We start from the raw sequence: 21218 nt of genomic DNA on the forward strand, positions 1-21218 counted from the left end.
CGATGTGAACTAATCATAATTTATTCTTTAATATTATATAAAATTAAATAATTTTAAATAGTTTTTTAAAGAAATTATTTAAATATATTCTAACCAAATCCGTGGAACAGATTTTATTTTAGGTAAATTCTTTGGTACCCATGAATTTAAGTTGGGTACCAGTACCTTTAGTGTAAATTGTATTTTAATTTTAATTTATTTAAAAATAAAATAAAATAAATCGATGATGTGGCATTGAAATCTATTATTTGATTGGACGAGGGTACCGGTACCCAACTAAATTCAAGGGTACCGGAGTATTCACCTTTATTTTATACCTAATAATAGATAAATAGTCTATCTGAACACCCTAAAAATATTTTATATATTTTATATTTTAATGTGACCGTTTGAAGTACATGTCACGGGAGTACAATGTATATATAACATTTTCATGTTACCACGTGAAGTGGGGTCACGAATCTGTATACTCATTGAAAGTTTGAAACTAAGAGCATAACATTTTCCTTACATTTTTACCGTTATTACATTGAAAATATCTACAACTTCTTAAATAAGAGCCGTGAATCCTGTGACGCACACCCAAGGAACAACATCACAATTAAACCTAACTAGATAGATGAGTCCCGTACAAATCCTTTCCTCCACCACAGTCCATGCACCAAATCACCCAAATCACCACACACTCGATCTAACTCCATGGGATCTTCAATTCCTCCCATTTGAATACAATCAATTGGGTTATCTTTATCACCACCCTAAAAACTTAGATACATCTAATCAAATCCAGCACCTCAAAAACTCGCTTTCCTCTACCCTTGATTTTCTCCATCCCCTCACAGGTCGTCTCAACATCACACATTATGAACACAACACTATCTCCTGCTCTATCAACTGCAACAACCAAGGTGCACTGTTTGTCCATGCTATGGCAAAAAATATTAGAGTTGCTGATGTTTTTGAAACCACTATCCCTCCTGTTCATCACTCGTTTTACGCACAGAGCCAATTTAAAAACTACCACGGGACATCGCAACCGTTACTTGCCGTTCAAGTTACGGAGTTGGTGGACGGTATCTTCATTGGATGCACAATTAACCATGTATCCGGTGATGGTAATTTGTTTGCGTATTTTATTAATTCCTGGGCGAGATTCTCGAAAGGTTGTTGTGTTAAAATGTCCACAGACACACTTCCGATATTTGATCGATGGTTTCCGAAAGGTATTGAATATCCCATTCGATTTCCTTTTACTATAGATGCGCAAAGTAATCCTCCGGAAAGAATATTGAACCCTCCGGAGAGAATATTTCGTTTCACAAAAGAGAATATTGCGAAACTAAAATTCAAAGCTAACTTAGAGGCAGGTACTACAAAAATATCTTCTTTGCAAGCGCTTTTCACTCACCTCTGGCGTTCTTTTATACGTTGTAAAAAACTTGACCGAGAAATTGAAGTGACGTTTGTGCTGGATATAGGTGTTAAACCGAGATTGATTCCTCCGTTGCCGGAGAATTATTATGGCGTTGCTGTGATAGACCGCGTGGTTACCATGAAAGCTGGTGAATTGTTGGGAGATCGCGGACTTGGTAAAGGTGCATTGGAGATGAATAAGATGATTTCTTTGCACAATGATGAGAAGTTGAAAAGTGAGTATGAGAATTGGTCAAGAAAACCGAGTTTTACTGTGACCCCTGATGATGCAACGAGTGTTAATTCATTGGTGATTGGTAGTTCACCTTGGTTTGAATTTTATGAGAGTGATTTTGGATGGGGAAAACCCGTGGGGGTGAGAAGTGGATATGAAAGTAAAAGAAATGGAAAGGTTTATGTGTTTGGATGTGTAGAAAAAGGTGATATGGAGCTTGAAGTGTGTCAACCTTACGAAATTTTGGAGGCAATGGGAAATGATCCTGAGTTTATAATGTCTCAACCTAATGTTACTTCTAAGTTATAATTAATGCTAGATCTTTGGTGTTGAATTTTGATTTTGTACTTTGTGTAACCCATGAATAAAGAACCCTGTTTAAATGCATTTCTCAGTTTTGTTTCTATGCTTTCACCTAGATTCTGAATTGGTTCATTCTGGTTCTTCCTTAGGCATATTTCCAATTGGTGTTCTTGTTGAAAACAGTTATTTGTGTCACTTGAGAAACTCAGATCTGAGAGAGATTCTGAATTATGTATTTAGAATATACAAGTGTTTTGTCATATAAATTGTATCCAAAGTTTTAAATAGTTGTTCTGAAAAAGCTCTGCTTTTGTGATATTCATCCGTTCATTTGGTGCAAAATTGATTGCGATGATATCTTGTTTTAAAACCATGATTGTATCTATACAGTAGGGGTGGATAAATTTTATCCGCCCGATTCAAGTCGACCGACCCATTAGTTATTTTGTTCAATCGGATCGGGAGTTGGGTTGAATTAAGTGTTTAATTTGGATATTAAAGAGTTGTTTCGGTCGGGTTCGGACGATTATTTTGAGTCTGTAAAAAACCGAATCCGACCGAACTTAATTAATATTTATTTTATTTATTTTTATTAAAAAGGATAATAAATTATAAAAATAAAATATGATAATGACCAAAATAATATCAATAATATTAAAAATGTTATCACATAATAATAATCAATAAAAAAATAATTATTTTAAAATTTTATTTATCATTTTATAATTTTTTTTGACCAACTTTATCATTTTATAATTAAAAAATGAATATATGAAAATTTATTAAAAAATAGTTATTTTAATGAGTTTATTCAAATAAATATTAAACTGATAAAATTCACTCGACTTATCTGCTAACCGATTTAACTAAATCCGACAAAAATCGAAATTTTTTCAGTTGAAATTGGATATTAAAATAAAACCACAATTTACATCATATTTAAATTTTAGGCCCGATATCGATCCAAACTGATCTATTGTTCACCCCTACTGTACAGATATTTGTGTTGAGTATGGTGCGAATGGATAACGGATGGTGATTGCTTGAAAACGAATAGCATAAACATTATCTTTTGTGTGGTGGGTGGTGGAGGTGAAACCACATCATGAAGTGAAGAAAACCTTTGTTTTTTCTTTTTAAACGTGTACAAAACATGCAAGGTACACTTCCTTGTATTTTGTTTGCAACTAATGATGCAAATGCTTTAGGGTTAGGTAAAAAATTAAAGATAAATTTGTGAGATTTCTTCAAGGATTAAAATTGGCCAAAGTGTGGCTCAAATTATGAAGATATTTGTTGGCTAGTGGAATTATTTTGCGGAAAGTAGTGAAAAGTAAATGCACATGGAGACAACAGAGATGTTTGTGAAGACATATGGGTAAAACGTAATAAAATTGAGTGGGCCAATAGAAAAAAATTGCAAGTGTCATGGAGTTTTTTTAGGGATGAATAGATGGAAATTCTCATTCATCATCCTATAGGGTGTCCCTCATAATTCAGAAGAGAGTAATGCTCATATAACTCTCAATTTCACATTTACACCTTATTTTTATCAAAAATGTATACTCACCATTTTTTAAAAATTTCTTGTCTGACTTTAGAATCTGTGCTAAGCTATATCAATGGCTTATATACTGTGTAAATGAATATAGTGTAGAAAATCAGTGTCAACATCTAAAATTACATTAGTTATTGTATTTCTGCCAACCATCTCATTTTTGTCAAAATCTATTTCATAGATGTATTTTTTTTTTAATATTTTATAAGGTAATGTCAGAGATGTATCTCCGTAAAATTCATTGTATTCATTTTTAAGGTGTTCAAATATGAAAACCGATTCAAATTGGGGGATGTTCATTTTTTAGATGTATCTTGGTATACCAAATCTGTCTTTTAGCAGCGCATCTACGAAAGCGCTTTTAGGAAAAGCGCTGCTATAGGACTCGCTAAAAACAAAATTAAAAAACAAGAGAAAAAAGCGCTGGTAAAGGGGGAGGGGGTATGAAAGCGCTTTTAGAAAGCGCTGCTATAGGGGTGATTTATGAAAGCGCTGCTATAGGGGTGATTTATGAAAGCGCTTTAATTAAAGCGCTGGTAAAAGGGGGGTGTAACACCCCATATTTTCGTTAACAGATTTAAATTGGAATTAAATTATTTATTTGAAACTATTTGGAATTTGATTGGATTTAATTGAAGAATTGTGGAAAAGGAGGTTATTGGGCTTGGTGTCGTGATTAATAAGAGAGGGGTGCTAAATGATAGGCCCATACTAAGTGAATTTTATTCTTTCATAAAATAGAATAATTGTGAAAAGAAGAAAATTAGAAGCAAAAGAGCAAAGTTGGAGAACATAGTGATACGTGAAAGAGGAGAAGAAGAGGAGGAAGAGGACCTTCGAAGATTTGACTCTAAGGTAAGGGAGACTCTTTCGATTAGCATCTATTATTGGGGTATTGATGGTAGGACAGAATTAGATGCATTGTTCATGTCAATTGAGTTATATGTTAGGTTGGGTTTTGGGATGAATTGATAAAAATTGTATGATTTGATGAGATTGCATGATTTGATGATGTTATGATGTTAGAAAATCCATGATATGTGTTATATTTGTGGTTATAACATGTATTCTATTGTTGTTTATGATGTTTGGTGTTTTTGACTCGATTTGGTTGAGGTTTGGTGGAATTGGGATAAAATTCGTATGTTGTTTTCTGTGATTCGCGATTTTCTGAAATTTCCAGTTCGCGCTGCAAACTTTGTTGGCGCCGCGAACTGCTTGGCAGAAACTCAGGAAGATTTGATTCACTCAGTTCGCGCTGCGAACTTTGTTGGCGCCGCGAACTTTGTTTTACAAAATATTTTCAATACTTTGAAATGTCGTATCTTTTGAACCGTTGGGCTGTTTTGAGTGCCGTTTCGAGCAGGATGAAGCTTATTAAATGTTATTTGTGTTAGAATTATGAAATGAGCAGTAGCGCAAATTTATTTTTAAGAAAACACGATTTTATTGGTTTTGAGGAATGTTGTGTTGTGGACATATATGATGAAATGTGACAATATAAGATGTTGTTTTGAAAAACATTATGATGTGATGAATTGTTGAGAATTGTATGATGATGATTGATTTGTTTTGGAATGATGTGGATATATGTATGTTCTTTCTTATTGATGATGATGATTGATGTGGACACATGTATGTTCTTTAATGATGATGATGATTGATTGTATTTGAATGATGCTAATGTATATAAACATACTTTGATGATGATGATGATGATGATTATGATGAAATGAGTATTTGAAGATGTTACTCATTAGACTTGACGGTGGTATAGGTATGTTCATGTATGTTTGCATTCATTCATATTCATTGATGATGATGTATCCATGATGATGTGTTGGATCAATAAAAGGCATGATTCCCATTGTGTGGAATCTTTACTGGCAGGGCCGTATCTTGATGATGTTGGATCGGTCATGGGTTATTCCCATTTGATGATATTGGTACCACATGCATAGTGTCAGTTCATTCATATGCATGATATTATAACATGATTGGATGTTTTCTAGTGTGTGATTTTGTATTGATGTGTTGGTTTGATGAGGGTGAAACTTGTCTGAATTCTGGATATGTTTTCAATTGGGTGAATGATGTAACTGTAATGTGTTATTATTTATGATTCAATAACATTTGTTAATTTGAATGAGACTCACCCTTACTGTTGATATTTTCAGATTGAGGATAGTGGTTTTTGGCTCGGTGAGGATTAGCTCAAGAATCAGTTTGTTTAGTATAGCATCGGTGCCATGCTCTGATATTGTAACACTGGGGGAACTCTAGTTTAGAGTTTATGATGATACTCTGTTTTGTTGTTATCGGATTAATTTTGTGAGATATTGCATAGATTATGTTATGCTTATCCGTTGATTAATGTTCCGCTGTGTAGAAACATGATTTTGTTATTATTGATGATTTGTCCCTAAGTGAAGCATGACAATTGATTTATGATAATTTGTTTTAAATTGAATTGTGGCACCCTTATTTTCATGTTTTACTCTGAATAATTTTATTAATTTCCGCGGGGTTTAGAAGGGTGTTACAGGGGGGTATGAAAGCGCTTTAGTAAAAGCGCTGCTATAGGGGGGTATGAAAGCGCTTTAGTAAAAGCGTTGGCGTAGCTCATTTAAAATTAAAATTTTTAAACAAAACTTACAAACAGGCGTTCTTTGTCTCTCTTAGAACCCTAATTCGAACAGCACCACACCACCACCTCTACCACCACCACCTATCACCTCTACGACTCCACCACCACCACGTCTTCAATCGGAAAAAAACTTTACTCCCTCTGCGACTAAACTCCGGCCGGTACTCCCTTCCATCTTTCCTCCGCGTCTGAAAGTTTGTTCCGGCCACCACGAAGACGTGAAGATTTCCGGCCACCACGAAGCATGCTCACATTATCCTCCTCGCTCCGAGTTTGTTCCTGACGAGTTCCGCTGCATTTCGGTGAGTTTACCTGTTATCGATACGGTTTAGATATTATGGTGTGGTTTAAAGTTTGATAGTGATGATGTTATGATTATAAATTGATGACATGAACTGGATGTGGTAACAGTATTGTTGTTCTTGCTGCTAATTTGAATTGCTATCGATGATGAAACTTAGTTTAGTCTAGTTTAGTTAATTATTTGAATTGGTGAATATAATTGTGGAAATGTGATAGTTCTTTGATGATTATGGATGATGCTAATGAGTAATTGAGTCTTGATAGTGGTGAGAATTAATTGATAGAAAATATGAGCATTGGTAGTTAGCATACTAGGTGTTTGTGTAATTGCTTGTGGAAGCTTTTGAAGTTGATTCGGTTGTTTTAATATGGTTGGGAGTTGATGTAGGTGTTGAATGTTAATTGCGGTAATGCGGAGAATTTGTTTGGTTTTGATGTTATATCACTTGCTTGTATACAACTCATGAATGTTGGCGAAAATGATGATGATGTTGTTGTTTTTGGTTGTTAATATTAGTAAATAATGATGGTGGAAATTTACTTGAGTTTGTGTAAGACGAGAATTGATGTTCACAGTGGATGCAAGTTGTTGTTAATCATGGTTGAAAATTAATTGTTAAGTTTGAACGTTAATGATAAGGCTTGGTGTCAGGATGTTATCAATCTCATGGCTAGAATTCTTAAGAGTGATAGCAAACATTTTTTTCGTGTTGTTGTGAAGTGTTGAGAATTTTTATTGTTTGGTTCATGAATATTGATGCTAGTTTTGTTGAGAGTAATTCACTAGTCAAACGTGTGTATTGATGTTTAAATGTGCGAATGATGGCGAGAGCTTGTTGTTGCTAATTTTGTAAGTGGTATTTGAAAATCCTTTCATAAAAAGTGAGTTGGTGTTGATTATACTTGGTTATTTTACCACTTGAAAATTATGTTTTGTGCTTAAATTTCAACCATGAAAATGTGTTCTTTCTTGCTAAATTCCTTGATCCATTCTCTTGTGTTCATGTGGGCTTTAAACGACTTTGTGGGACTGTTTTAGCAGCATCTTAAGTGCAATATTTTAGACTTAGCATTTGTTGTTATTTTCACTACTTTCAATTCATAAAATAAAGACTTAGTCTTGGAAAGAGATTTTGGCCTAAACTAAGTTGAATTGAGTTGTTGTTGTTTCTAGTTGATAATATGACTTTCTTGTGTGCTAACGAATGCTTAAGGTTGTTGTTTGACAAAGTGTTGTGCGGGACTGAATTGTCAAACAGATTCCATTTCGTGTCTTCCTCCCATTGTAGCAGACCGACAATTGCTACGGAACCGGATTTAGTTAGACAACGCTTAGTCGATAGATTCATGACCACCGGCAATACAGAAAGCTTGTATCTTTGGGCGTATAATACCCGGCCAGTAGGGTTAGTTTTTCATTCTTGGTTCATCTAATCTTTGTTTCTTTTGCGTAGCAAAATTTTCATATAAACAGCTTGTTTTAAATTATAGAGCACACTGGTTGTTGCTTAATATCAATCCTATAAAAGAAGTGGTATATTTTCTGAATTCGGTAGATGGTGAGTGGACTAATTATCCGGCTATGAAGTCAACGATTGATAGGTAAGTGAGATCGTTCTAAATATTCATGTATATTTATATATTTAATTATTTGTGAGATTGATCTAAATATATGCTTTTATATTTTTGTTAGATCAATACAAGTATTCCGAAGTCAAAGAGACGGACATGTATCACGGACTAAATCAAACAACATTACTTGGATCAACGTGCAGGTACATTAATTTTCACAATTTTGCTTATAATAGATATGCTACTTGATAAAACAAGACAACTATAAAATCTTATTTATTTTTCTATGTATTGTCCGCAACAACGAAACAGTACAGATTGCGGATACTTTGTTTTGAGGTTTTTGAAAGAAATCCTTCAAATGAATCAATTAGAGATTCCAATCACGGTATGGATTTATAACTTATGATTGTTAAAACACTTCTTAGTTTTGAGAACAACATGTATCATCCTAACTCCTTTAACAAGTGTACTTACAGGTCCTCTTATCGTAAGATCTCATATATTTTGTTTTAGCTTGAACATGATCTTATCAAAACATTGGCAAAAGCATTTGGTTCAAATGACAACATATTCTATAAAATCAAAATAAACCAACGTGCATATATTCAAAGGAAAATGATCATCTACTCAAAGGACTATCTTCTGCATCCTCAAAGTACACATCCAGCTAAGACAGATTGCAAATCTACTCAAAGGACTATCTTCTGACATCCTCAAAATACACATCCAGCTAAGAAAGATATTTCTAAACCTTGCAAGAAGAAAGAGAACTCTACCGGCTATATTCCTACAAGCCTCTATATAATCAACACCTCTTGCAAAGAAAAAGATAACTTTTTACATCAAAGCATAAGATCATTTCAAACAACGTCAAAAAGCTCATCTTATTACATAAGAGAAAGAAGAAATCTTATCACTGCCAAATAGTGAATCAACTTCAAATAACCCACTTAATATTTTGTATATCCACAAGAGATATAAAACCTTGGTTGTAACATCGAAAAAGAAAAATCTAAAGTGTAACTTTAGTGATTGTAAAAGCCTTTTGAGGTTGTGTAAAGCGTAATATTTTTATCCCTCTTTAAAGGATAAAAGTGTAAGATATAAGAAAATCTCATTGTGTGTGAGGACTAGACTAACCCTTCTGGTGAACCAGTATAAATCCTTGTGTGTTCCTTATTACAAGTCCTATATTTCATTATATCTTACTCACACTCATAAACTAAATTTTTAAGAGGTCACTATTCAATCCCCCCCTTTCTAGTGACATTTATTTCCAACAATTGGTATAAGAGAACGGGCTCTGAAATATCGCACTTAACAATGTAAGAGTAAAACGATCTCAACAACCTAAGAATGGCTGAACATACAAAATTCATCGCTGAAGGAGGATCATCCCACAGACCTCCTCTCTTCAATGGAACTGACTACTATTACTAGAAAGGTAAAATGAGACTCTTTCTTTTGTCTCAAGATATAAATATGTGGTCCATCATTGAAACATGAAATTTCACTCCAATGACTACTCCAACTGACGCTGCTCCTGCTGCCCCAAAACCTCAAGCTTACTGGACCACTGAAGAGAAAGACCAGGTACTCTTAAACTCAAAAGCTCAATTCATTTTATCATGTGGTCTTAGCAGGGAAGAATACAATAGGATTGAAAAATGTGACACTGCCAAAGAAATCAAGGATAAACTCAAAATTCATCATGAAGGAACAAGTCATGTAAAAGAAGAAAGAATAGATATGGGAGTAAGAAAATTTGAAACATTCGAAATGAAAGAAGATGAAACTATAGACGAAATGTTTTCCAGATTTACAATTATTATTAATGAATTAAGATCTCTTGGAAAAATTTATTCTGCTCACGAAAGAATAAGAAAATTACTCAAATGTCTCCCTAAGGTTTGGAGACCAATGGTCACTGCTATAACTCAAGCCAAGGATCTAACAACTCTACTAGTTGAGGAACTTGTTGGTTCTCTTCGTGCTCATGAATGCATCATTCTAGAAGATAAACCACACAAGAAAGGAAAATTTATTGCTCTTAAAGCTGCTCAAAGTTCAAAAGAAATTCAATTGAAAAATGAGGAGTCAAATGAATCACCTTCTGAAGATGAGGATGATTTAGCACTCATATCTAAACGCATTCAGCAGATGGTATTTCGAAGAGGACAAAACAAACGACCATTTCGACGAGATCCTAAAAAAGCAGAGATAGACAAAAGCAAAATCACCTGTTATGGATGTAACAAAGTTGGACACTTCAAAACTGAATGTCCTCAACAAAAAAGGTTCATCAAAGGTACACCATTCAAAAAGAAATCAATGATGGCTTCATGGGATGATTCTGAGAACTCAAACTCAGACACTAATGAAGAAGAAGAAAATCTATGCCTTATGACCACATCCGAATCCGAAGTAAGTTCCCTTAACTCTTGCAATACTTGTCAATAAATGAGTTTTATGTTTGACAATATGCTAGAGGACTCAAACCTCTTAACTCAAAAATGTCTTTTTCAAAAAGAACAAATTTTAAACTTAATCAAAGAAAAGGAAGATTTAAAAAGAACAATTGATAAACAATCTATCACAATAACTAATCTATACAATGCTCATTATTCACTCTCATCTAAACAAAAATTACTAATTGAAAAGTCAAATCTACCAAAAATAGAAACGTTAGAAAATCAGATAGAGCATCTAACTCAGGATATCACAAAATTTGTTAGATCTACTGAAACATTTCAAAACATAATGGGATCACAATCAGGTATTTTTGACAAAGCAGGAATATGTTTCAAATCCTCAAAAAACAAAAAGTTCAATGAAACCTTTTTTACTCCTCATTTAAAAAATTCAGACTCAGGGAACACTACGTTAAAAAAAAAATGCTGCTACTGTAAGAAAACAAATCACAAGGAGTCAAAATGTTTCTTTAAAAGACCTTTAAAACAAAACCTATTTAAAAAACACAACAATCTATCACCTACATGGATAGAGAAATCTCTCTCCAAACCCATAAAGTTTGTACCTTCTAAAAATAATTCTAACCCTAAAGGACCCACTCAAATCTGGGTACCTAGGAAAATGCTAACCTCTTCTACATGAATGTCTTCTCTCAATAAAGAAAAAAGTTTGGTACCTGGTTAGCGGTTGCTCACGTCACATGACTGGAGATAAGGACTGCTTCATCTCTCTAGAAAATAGGGATGGAGGATCAGTCACATTTGGCTACAATGAAAAGGCCAAAATAAAAGGTATAGGAACCATTGATAAGGATGGTTCCGCTGTAATTAAAGATGTTCAATTTATAGATGGATTAAAACATAATTTGTTAAGTATAAGCCAACTATGTGACAATGGTTATGAAATTATATTTAAACAAAATACTTACATCATGAAACATCCTCTCACAAACGAAACTCTTTTTTGTGGAACCAGACACAAGAACCTCTATACTCTTTTCTTAGATGAAATTTCATCTGAAACTTGTTTTGTCTCTCATGAAAATGAAAAATGGATTTGGCACAAACGTTGTGGCCACACTAACATGAGAACCATTTCAAACCTGATAAAACTTGATCTAGTAAGAGGCATTCCCAAAATAAAATTTAATAAAGACGCAGTATGTGAAGCTTGCATCAAAGGATAACATGCAAAAAGTAGCTTCAAATCAAAAAATATTGTGTCATCAAATAAACCATTGTAACTAATTCACGTTGATTTATTTGGTCCCGTCAAAACTTCAGTTCTTAGTGGAAAAAGGTATGGGTTCGTAATTGTAGGTGATTACTCTAGATTTACTTGGGTTCTATTCCTAAAACACAAGGATGACTCTTTTGAGGCCTTCAAAATTTTTTGCACAAAAGTCCAAAATGAAAAAAGTTCTAAAATCATGTCAGTAAGAAGTGATCACGGAGGAGAATTTGAAAACTCTCTTTTTAAACAATTCTTTGGAGAAAATGGAATTTCTCACAACTTTTCTTGTCCTAGGACACCTCAACAAAATGGTGTGGTAGAAAGAAAAAATAGAAGTCTTCAAGAAATGGCTAGAACTATGATTAATGAATCAAATATAGAAAAATATTTTTGGGCTGAGGCAGTTAATACCTCTTGTTACATTATAAACTGAATTACCATTAGAAAACTTTTAAATAAAACTCCATATGAGTTATGGAAAAATAGAACTCCTTACATTTCATATTTTCGTGTTTTTGGATGTTATTGTTTCATCTTAAATAAAAAAGACAATCTAGGAAAGTTTCATTCTAAATGTGACAAAGGAATATTTATTGGATACTCTCAAACTTCAAAAGAATATATAATTTACAATCTCAAAAATCAATGTGTAGAAGAAAGTATGCATGTTATATTTAATGAAACTAATGAACCTTCAACCATTGAAAGTCTTGATGATGAATTAGATGAACAGGAAGAAATCCTCAACAAAGAAATTCACTTAGACACTATTGAATAATCACTTCCAGCTCCTCCAAAAGGATGGAAAACCGTACCACATCATCCTCATGATGTAATTATTGGTGAAACCTCTGATCAAGCACGTACAAGACAATTCTTCAAAGAGAAAAACAACAACCTAGCAATGATGTCTCAAATTGAACTGAAGCACATAGATGATGCAATACAAGATGATTCGTGGATTCAAGCCATGACTGAAGAGCTTTCACATTTTGAAAAGAATCAGGTATGGAATCTCGTTCCAAATCCTCTTGATAAAAACTATTATTGGAACTAGATAGATTTTCATAAATAAGCTAGATGAAGATGGAAACATTATAAGAAATAAAGCTAGATTGGTTGCTCAAGGATATAATCAACAAGAAGGAGTTGACTAAGACGAAACATATGCTCCAGTAGCTAGACTTGAGGCAATACGTATCCTTCTTGCATACGCAGCACACAAAGGTATAAAACTCTTTCAAATGGATGTGAAAAGTGCATTCTTAAATGGTTTTTTAAACGAAGAAGTTTTTGTTAAACAACCACCTGGATTTGAGGATTCAAAATTTCCAAATCATGTTTATAAATTAACAAAAGCTCTCTATGGTCTGAAACAAGCCCTTAGAGCATGGTACGAAAGACTTAGTCTATTTTTACTTAAAAATGAATTTTCTAGAGGAAAAATTGACACTACCTTGTTTAAAAAATCATATAAGAAAGGTCTTTTAATTGTTCAAATTTATGTGGACGATATCATTTTTGGATCAACAAATGAAAAGATGTGTGATGACTTCTCAAACCTCATGAAAAGTGAATTTGAAATGAGCATGATGGGAGAATTAAGATACTTTCTAGGACTTCAAATAAATCAATCAGAAAAGGGCATTTTTATCTTTCAAGAAAAATACATTAAAGATATTCTAAAAAAATACGTTATGACGAATGCAAAAATTATGTCTACACTTATGCATCCTTCTTCCAGTCTAGATAAAGATGAACAAGGAATAAATACATCTGAAAAGGAATATCATGGTATGATTGGATCTTTACTTTATTTAACTGCAAGTCATCCTGACATTGTATTCTCAGTTGGACTTTGTGCTAGATTCCAAATAGATCCCAAGGAATCTCATCTTACTGTTGTAAAGCGTATTCTCAGATATCTTATAGGTACAACTAACATTGGTCTTTGGTACAAAAGAAGTTCAGATTTTGACTTAAAAGCATACTGTGATGCTGACTATGCTGGAGACAAAATAGAAAGAAAAAGTACTAGTGGTGCCTGTCAAATCCTAGGGAATGCTCTTACAACTCGGTCTTGTAAAAAACAAAGTTCTATTGCACTCTCCACAACTGAAGCAGAATATGTGTTAGCAGCTAACTGTTGCTCACAAATCATCTAGATAAAAAATCAATTGGAGGACTCTATCTAAACTACTCCAAGGTACCAATTTACTGTGATAATACTAGTGCTATAAATTTATCAAAAAATCCAATCCAATATTCCAGATCTAAACACATAGAAATAAAACATCACTTCATCAGAGACCACATTCAAAAAGAAGAATTAGAATTAATATTTGTGCAAACTCAAAATCAACTAGCTGATATCTTTACTAAACCATTGATTGAAGATAGATTCAATTTTTTTAAAACAAATACTAAATGTCATAACCTGTCCAATCGAATCCTCAAAGTGAAGAATGATCCTCAAGATTTATTTTGAAGCCTCATTTCACTAAAAAAGACAAAAGAAAAGTGAATTTTTGTCTAGTTGCTAAAAGTGACACATGGGCACAAATGTCTTGTCCATTGCATTAAATGTTTCACTATTTACATCACATTTATGTCTAATAATTTTAGAAAAAGGGAAATCTTTACATTTATTAAATTTTTTTTTCCATTTTTGATTTTCTCTAAGCATGCTAGCGCCACCTACTTCACTCTTTCCAACCATCTCTACACGTTTTCCAAACCTATACAGTGTGCATGCATCATTACATGTACTCTTCATCTCCCCCCACGCCATACTTCTCCTCTTTATCATCCCCCAAACTCTTCGTTTCTCTCATCACCTTCAACTCTTTGTTTCCTATCTCAAGCTATCATCTTCAAACGAAAACCATGTCTTCTTCTGAAATCAACCCTAAACAACCAAAAATCATGTCTTCCTCTGAAACCAACCCAAACATTCTAAATGAAAAACCACTCGTTTTCATCCTTGCAGAAAATCCCAAACCACAAACAAAATCTGCTGAACCATCTGGGACTCGCAAGTCTAAACGTCTTCAAAAAACAAAACCTGTAAAATCAACCATCGAAGTATCCGATGACTCTGATGAAGAAGCTTGCCCAGAATACGGTGAAGTAGAGTCAACTCAGGATGTCATCTTCTCCACCAAGCGTGCACTCGACTTGTTCAACTCCAAATGGAGAAACAAGAGTGTAATCTACGGAAAACCCATGGACTTTGATAGTTTTACAACCAGGGGTTACAATATTGAAGAACTCATGGTTGTTCAGGGTTGGAACAAAATGCTGACCCTTGAAATTGAAACCTACCTAAAACTTGTTCGTTGCTTCTATGCAGCAATCCATCAAGATACCAACGATATGATTCTCAAATCTACCATCAAAGGTATAACTGTAGCCCTAACTCCCTCTCTAATTTGTCAAATCCTTGAAATCCCTGATTCTGGAATTCATCTATTTTCAAAAGAATGGGTTGGGATATACAACACTGATATGGATAGCATTTATCGTGAACTACTTGTTGATACCACCAAACCTCTAGTGTCTTCAAATCTAAACCCTGTTCCGCGTATCTTACACAAAATGTCTATTCACAATATCATTCCTCGAGCCGGAAGCTTAGAAAAAATATCTAGGTATGACATTATGGTGATCTTTCATCTTCTAAACCGTCATCCCCTTCACCTAGGTTACCTCATCCTAAATTTTATAAAACACACGTGCAAAAAGGGTAGAACTGCTCCTTATGGAAGGCTTTTGACACTTGTGTTTAAACACTTTCACGTCCCTAGTGATGAAATCACATCCTTCATGGGTGCAGGATCTATTCATGGGTGTAGACTCTCTAAAATGAACATCCCTGTGATTTAAATCCCACAAAAACGAAAACGGTTGGTCAAAACAGCTGATGTCAAGAAAAAGGTTAAAACCTTCACCACAAAAGATCAAGCTGAACCTGAAATTGTTGATTCTGTAAAGTCCAAACCAACTCATGCTGAAACCTCTAAAGCTGATTCTCCACCCATTGAAAAAACTGAATCCCCCATCAAGGAACATGTCTCACCTTTGCATAAACCCTCTAAACCACTAATCCCACAGGAAATCAACTCACCAATTCCCTCCTTCACCACTCCTCCTGATCAAACTCTGCCCACTGAGGATATCTTGTTTACCTCACCACCTAAAAATGTAGCTGATCACATTTTTGCCCAAACACCAGAGTCTCAAGCTTCCCCAATTTCACAAACTCCTGTTTTTTATCCTTCTCCCTTACACTCACCTGAACTTGACCTGAACATCGCATCCAATATACCTCCTCCTGTTATGAATGATGATCTTGATGCCTTACTCTTTCACCATCAAGTTCTTACTCAATCTCAGTGCATGACCTACTTTGGTGGCTTTGATCCCAACGCTGAAACTTTGTATTCACTCATTCCACCCGTTCCTCAAAGCACTTCCTCAACCATTCCTACGGTTGTGCCTAACACTGAGTCAGACTTCACAAAAAATCCCTTTTCTCCCACTTCATCTCCTCTGCTCAACAATCCACCTTTTGAGATCAATTTCAATGACTTCCTAAGCCAAGCTCCTATCTATGACTTCTATGACTCTCCGCCAAAGTTCACACACCAAGAAACAACTCATCAAGAACCTTTTGGCTCACTCAATTTGTCGTGGTTTAACACCACTTCTGCTGATCCAGATCAAAACTCGTTCAAACCTTTTAAAGATGGTCACAAGGCTAACTCAAGCTCATCTCAGGATGACTTGTATGCTATTCAAAGAGCAATAGTTAGTATTGGCAGACAAAACCAGGCATTCTTTAACTGGCATTCTAAGGTGTTTCTTCCAAGGTATTTTCCACTTATCCCACCTCCAATCATCCCGAAATTTGATTTTCTTTCTCTTCAGACTCCACCCCACGACTCTAGTGATAAGGTGTAGTTGCTGGCTTCCTTTCCCCCCTTCTTTTTATGGTTGTCTAAAGGGGGAGTATCTATATTTATGTTTTAATTTATGTTAATGTCAGTTTATGCTTTAATATCTCAAACATCTGAAAAAATTAGTAGCAGCAACTGTCTTTAGCTCTACTTATTTTGAAGTTGTATGCTTTTGTTTGGATCTCCTTATTTTTGAAGTTGTATGGTTACATCTTATGTATGATTGACTTGGTTAAAATGCATGTTTTAGATTATGCTTAAAATATGTATGCTATTTTCAACAAAAAAGTATCTTTTCTATTTATGCTTCAAACATTTGTAAAACATGTGGTACAATTTTTTTTCAACCAGACTACTCAAAATTCCAACATTCCCAAAAATAGACAACATATATTCAGGGGGAGCTAAATCTAAAAACATTCTGAACCTAGAACAAAATAATTTAATATGTTTGCAGGGGGAGCTTAAACTAAAACAAAATATAGAATAAGTTTGTCATCCTCAAAAAGAGGGAGAATGTTGAAACACTTCTTAGTTTTGAGGACAACATGTATCATCCTAACTCCTCTAACAAGTGTACTTATAGGTCCTCCTATTGTAAGATCTCATATATTTTCTTTTAGCTTTAACATGATCTTATAAAAACATTGGTTCAAATGACAGCATATTCTATCAAATAAAAATAAACCAACGTGCATATATTCAAAGGAAAATGATCATCTACTCAAAGGACTATCTTCTGTATCTTCAAAGTACACATCCAGCTAAGACAAATTGCTCATCTACTCAAAGGACTATCTACTGACATCCTCAAAGTACACATCCAGCTAAGAAAGATATTTCTAAACCTTGCAAGAAGAAAGAGAACTCAAACGGCTATATTCCTACAAGCCTCTATATAATCAACACCTCTTGCAAAGAAAAAGATAACTTTTTACATCAAAGCATAAGATTATTTCAAACAAAGTCAAAAAGCTCATCTTATTACATAAGAGAAAGAAGAAATCTTATCACTGCCAAATAGTGAATCAACTTCAAATCATCCACTCAATATTTTGTATATCCTCAAGAGATATAAAACCTTGGTTGTAACATCGAAAAAGAAAAATCTAAAGTGTAACTTTAGTGATTGTAAAAGCCTTTTGAGGTTGTGTGAAGCATAACATTTTTATCCCTCTTTAAAGGATAAAAGTGTAAGATATAAGAAAATCTCACTGTGTGTGAGGACTGGACTAACCCTTTTGGTGAACCAGTTTAAACCCTTGTGTGTTCTTTATTACCAGTCCTATATTTCATTATATCTTACTCACACTCATAAACTAAATTTTTAAGAGGTCACTATTCAATCCCCCCACCCCTTTCTAATGACATTTATTTCCCACAAGGATATTTCTTATAATTTATTACATTTAACTAAATCATGCATATTATGTTTTTGTTATGTAGTACTTTGATGACTTCTATTCTGCTTCTTACACGAGACTTAAGTTGGAAGAAATCAAAGAGAAATTGTGTCAATTTTATATTCAGCAACTATTAATATAGGTATGAATACATTATTGTGTGAAAAGTGTTATGACGATGATGACGTTGTTATATGAATCAAGTTTGTTGTTTACTGAATAAGAGTGCTGAACTTTGTTTTTGTTGTTGTTGAGTTTGATTCTTAAATAAGTGGTGCTGATAGTTTGATTTAAGACTGGATTGATGACACATTACATTGGTGGATTGAGTTGCAAATCACATGAAATTGTTGCTAATAATATTGTTGATGTTTCTGAATGACAATTTGTTTTCTTGGAAAATTTGAAGTATAGATGTTGTTGTGGGGTCTGTTTTGAAACCTTGCTGTGGTATAGAATTTTAGTGTTGTTTTCATATTGAGGAAATACTATTAGTTCAGAATTTTATGAGGGGATTGGGTCATTATGTGTTGCTTGCTCATTATTGTGTGACGGATTTTGATAATGACTTTGTGTTGGAGCCTTTAATTGTGTTTGAGAAAAGTTAGTTTAATTGACCGTGTTGTTCTGTTCATACTTTCTAGGACCAGGATCGTCCGCTTGTCGAATTTTGAGAATTTCGGGCTTATATTATGATTTAGTTATTGTTAGAGATGATTTAGTTATTGTTAGAGATGATTTAGTTATATATATTTGTTGTAAACATGTGAATTGAACTATAATGGTGTATATATTTTATTTTGGATTATAATGGTATTATATTGGTATATAATGGTATATAATGTCCTACATACGGGTTTCTGTTGAAATAATGGTATATATATATATATATATAAGTTTTGAATTACATGTTTAGTGATTATTTTCAAAAATATTACAGGTTGAAAATAAATATAAATTACAGGTCGAACTGGGAGGCTTAAATTACAGGTTGCACTTTAAAATACTGCGTTTAACAACGAAAGCGCTTTCAAAAACGCTCTTAAAGGCCTGCCTACGAAAGCTCTTTCTAATTAAAAGCGCTGCCTAAGATAATAAAAAAAGCATAAAAAAATAAAAAAAGCACTACCTACGAAAGCTCTTTCTAGAAAAAGAGATGCTATAGGGGATGCTACAAGAGCGCTTTTCTAGAAAAAGCGCTGATATAGGGGATGCTACGAGAGCGCTTTTCTAGAAAAAGCGCTGCTATATGGGATGCTACGATAGCGTTTTGCTATAGGGGATACCACGAGAGCGTTTTTCTAGAAAAAGCGCTGCTATAGGGGAATGCTACGAGAGCGCTTTTGGCGTACCAAAAAGCGATGACAAGAGTTGCACTAGTCGCACCAAGGAAAAATTCCAGCACTAGAGATGTCATCACTGTGGACGATTTGGACATATAAGACCTTTATGATTTAGGTTATATGGGTTCCCCAAACCTAAATCTTTTCCTAAGTTTGAGAAGATCAGTTTTAATAACAGGAAGATGAAACAGTGGGCACCTAAGAATGCTGTTATGAGTCTTATTGCTCATACCTCTCTCAGAGTTTCCACCAAAGACGATTGGTGTTTTGACAATGGTTGTTCAAGACATATGACACATGTCAAGAATTTACTGGTGGATATCAAATCTCACTCCACTAGCTATGTGACGTTTGGTGATGGAGCCAAAGGGGAAATCAAAGGGGTTGGAAATCTGGAGTGCTTAGGAGTTCCAAACCTCAATGATGTGTTACTTGTGAAAGGGTTGACAGCCAACCTAATAAGCATAAGTCAACTATGTGATCAACGCTACAAAGTAAAGTTCACCAAATTTGAGTGCCTTGTTACCGACAAGAAGAGTGAGGTGATTATGAAAGGATTCAGGTATAAGGATAATTGTTACTTATGGACTCCTTAAGAATTAAGCTATTATTCCACATGTGTTCTAGCCAAAGAAGATAAAGTTAAAGTGTGGTATCAAAAACTAGGACATCTACATCTAAAGGGCATGCAGAGAATTATCTCAATGGAAGCTATGAGAGGAATCCCTAAGCTCAAGAAAGAAGAAGGTAGAGTTTGTGGTGAATGCCAGATTGGAAAGCAGACTAGGATGTCACATCAGAAGGTCCAATATCTTACCACATCAAAGGTTCTAGAACTTCTTCACATGGACTTAATGGGTCCTATGCAAGTTGAAAGTCTTGGTGGAAAGAAATATGTCTATGTTTTTGTAGATGACTACTCTAGATACACTTGGATAAACTTCATTAGAGAAAAATCAAAAGTTTTTGATGTTTTCAAATACCTGTGTCAAAGACTTCAAAGAGAAAAGGAGAGCGATGTCATTAAAATCAGAAGTGATCATGGGAAGGAATTTGAGAACAGCAAATTTGCTGAATTTTGCTCATCTAAAGGAATCAGCCATGAGTTCTCTTCTCCCATTACCCATCAACAAAATGGGATTGTTAAACGCAAGAATATAACTCTTCAGGAATCTGCAAGAGCGATGATTCATGCAAAAAAATTACCCTATCATTTTTGGGCTGAAGCTATGAATACTGCTTGCTATATTCATAACAGGGTCACACTGAGAAAAGGGACTTCGGCTACTTTGTATGAATTTTGGAAGGGGTGAAAACCTAGTGACAAATACTTTCATGTGTTTGGAATTAAGTGCTATATTCTGGCTGATCGTGAACAAAGAAGGAAGTTGGATCCCATGAGCGATGAGGGAATATTTTTGGGTTACTCCATAAACAACAGAGCTTAGAGTTTTTAACTCCAAAACTAAAGTAATGATGGAGTCCATAAATGTTGTCATCGATGATAAAGGGTGGAATGATGAAGATAATGTCTTAGAAGATGTTGGAACATCTCTTAATGAAACGCCAACAAAATCTACTGACAGAAGTACTGACCCTACCTAGTCTGACAGAACTGTTGATCCTATCCAATCTAAGAAAATTACTGACCCTATTCCTGCTCAAGGATAACCTGAGTCAGATCAAATCAACAAGGGACCTTCCAACAGAAATCAAAAGGATCATCCTAAAGTACTTATTATAGGAAATCATAATCAAGGAGTTACCACTAGATC

The 21218-nt window shown here is 34.3% G+C and overlaps 1 protein-coding gene across 1 annotated transcript; it reads left to right on the plus strand.

Annotated features, from left to right (window-relative positions):
- The first annotated feature begins 524 nt into the window (after nt 1-524).
- On the plus strand, nt 525-2269 carry LOC131637773 (uncharacterized acetyltransferase At3g50280-like). Its single transcript, XM_058908341.1, has 2 exons — nt 525-1367; nt 1479-2269. The coding sequence occupies exons 1-2, from the start codon at nt 620-622 to the stop codon at nt 1955-1957; spliced, it is 1227 nt and encodes a 408-aa protein (XP_058764324.1). The 5' UTR covers nt 525-619; the 3' UTR covers nt 1958-2269.
- Nucleotides 2270-21218: the final 18949 nt, after the last annotated feature.

The sequence above is a fragment of the Vicia villosa genome, unplaced genomic scaffold, assembly GCF_029867415.1.
Source record: "Vicia villosa cultivar HV-30 ecotype Madison, WI unplaced genomic scaffold, Vvil1.0 ctg.002082F_1_1, whole genome shotgun sequence".
Lineage (NCBI taxonomy): Eukaryota > Viridiplantae > Streptophyta > Magnoliopsida > Fabales > Fabaceae > Vicia > Vicia villosa.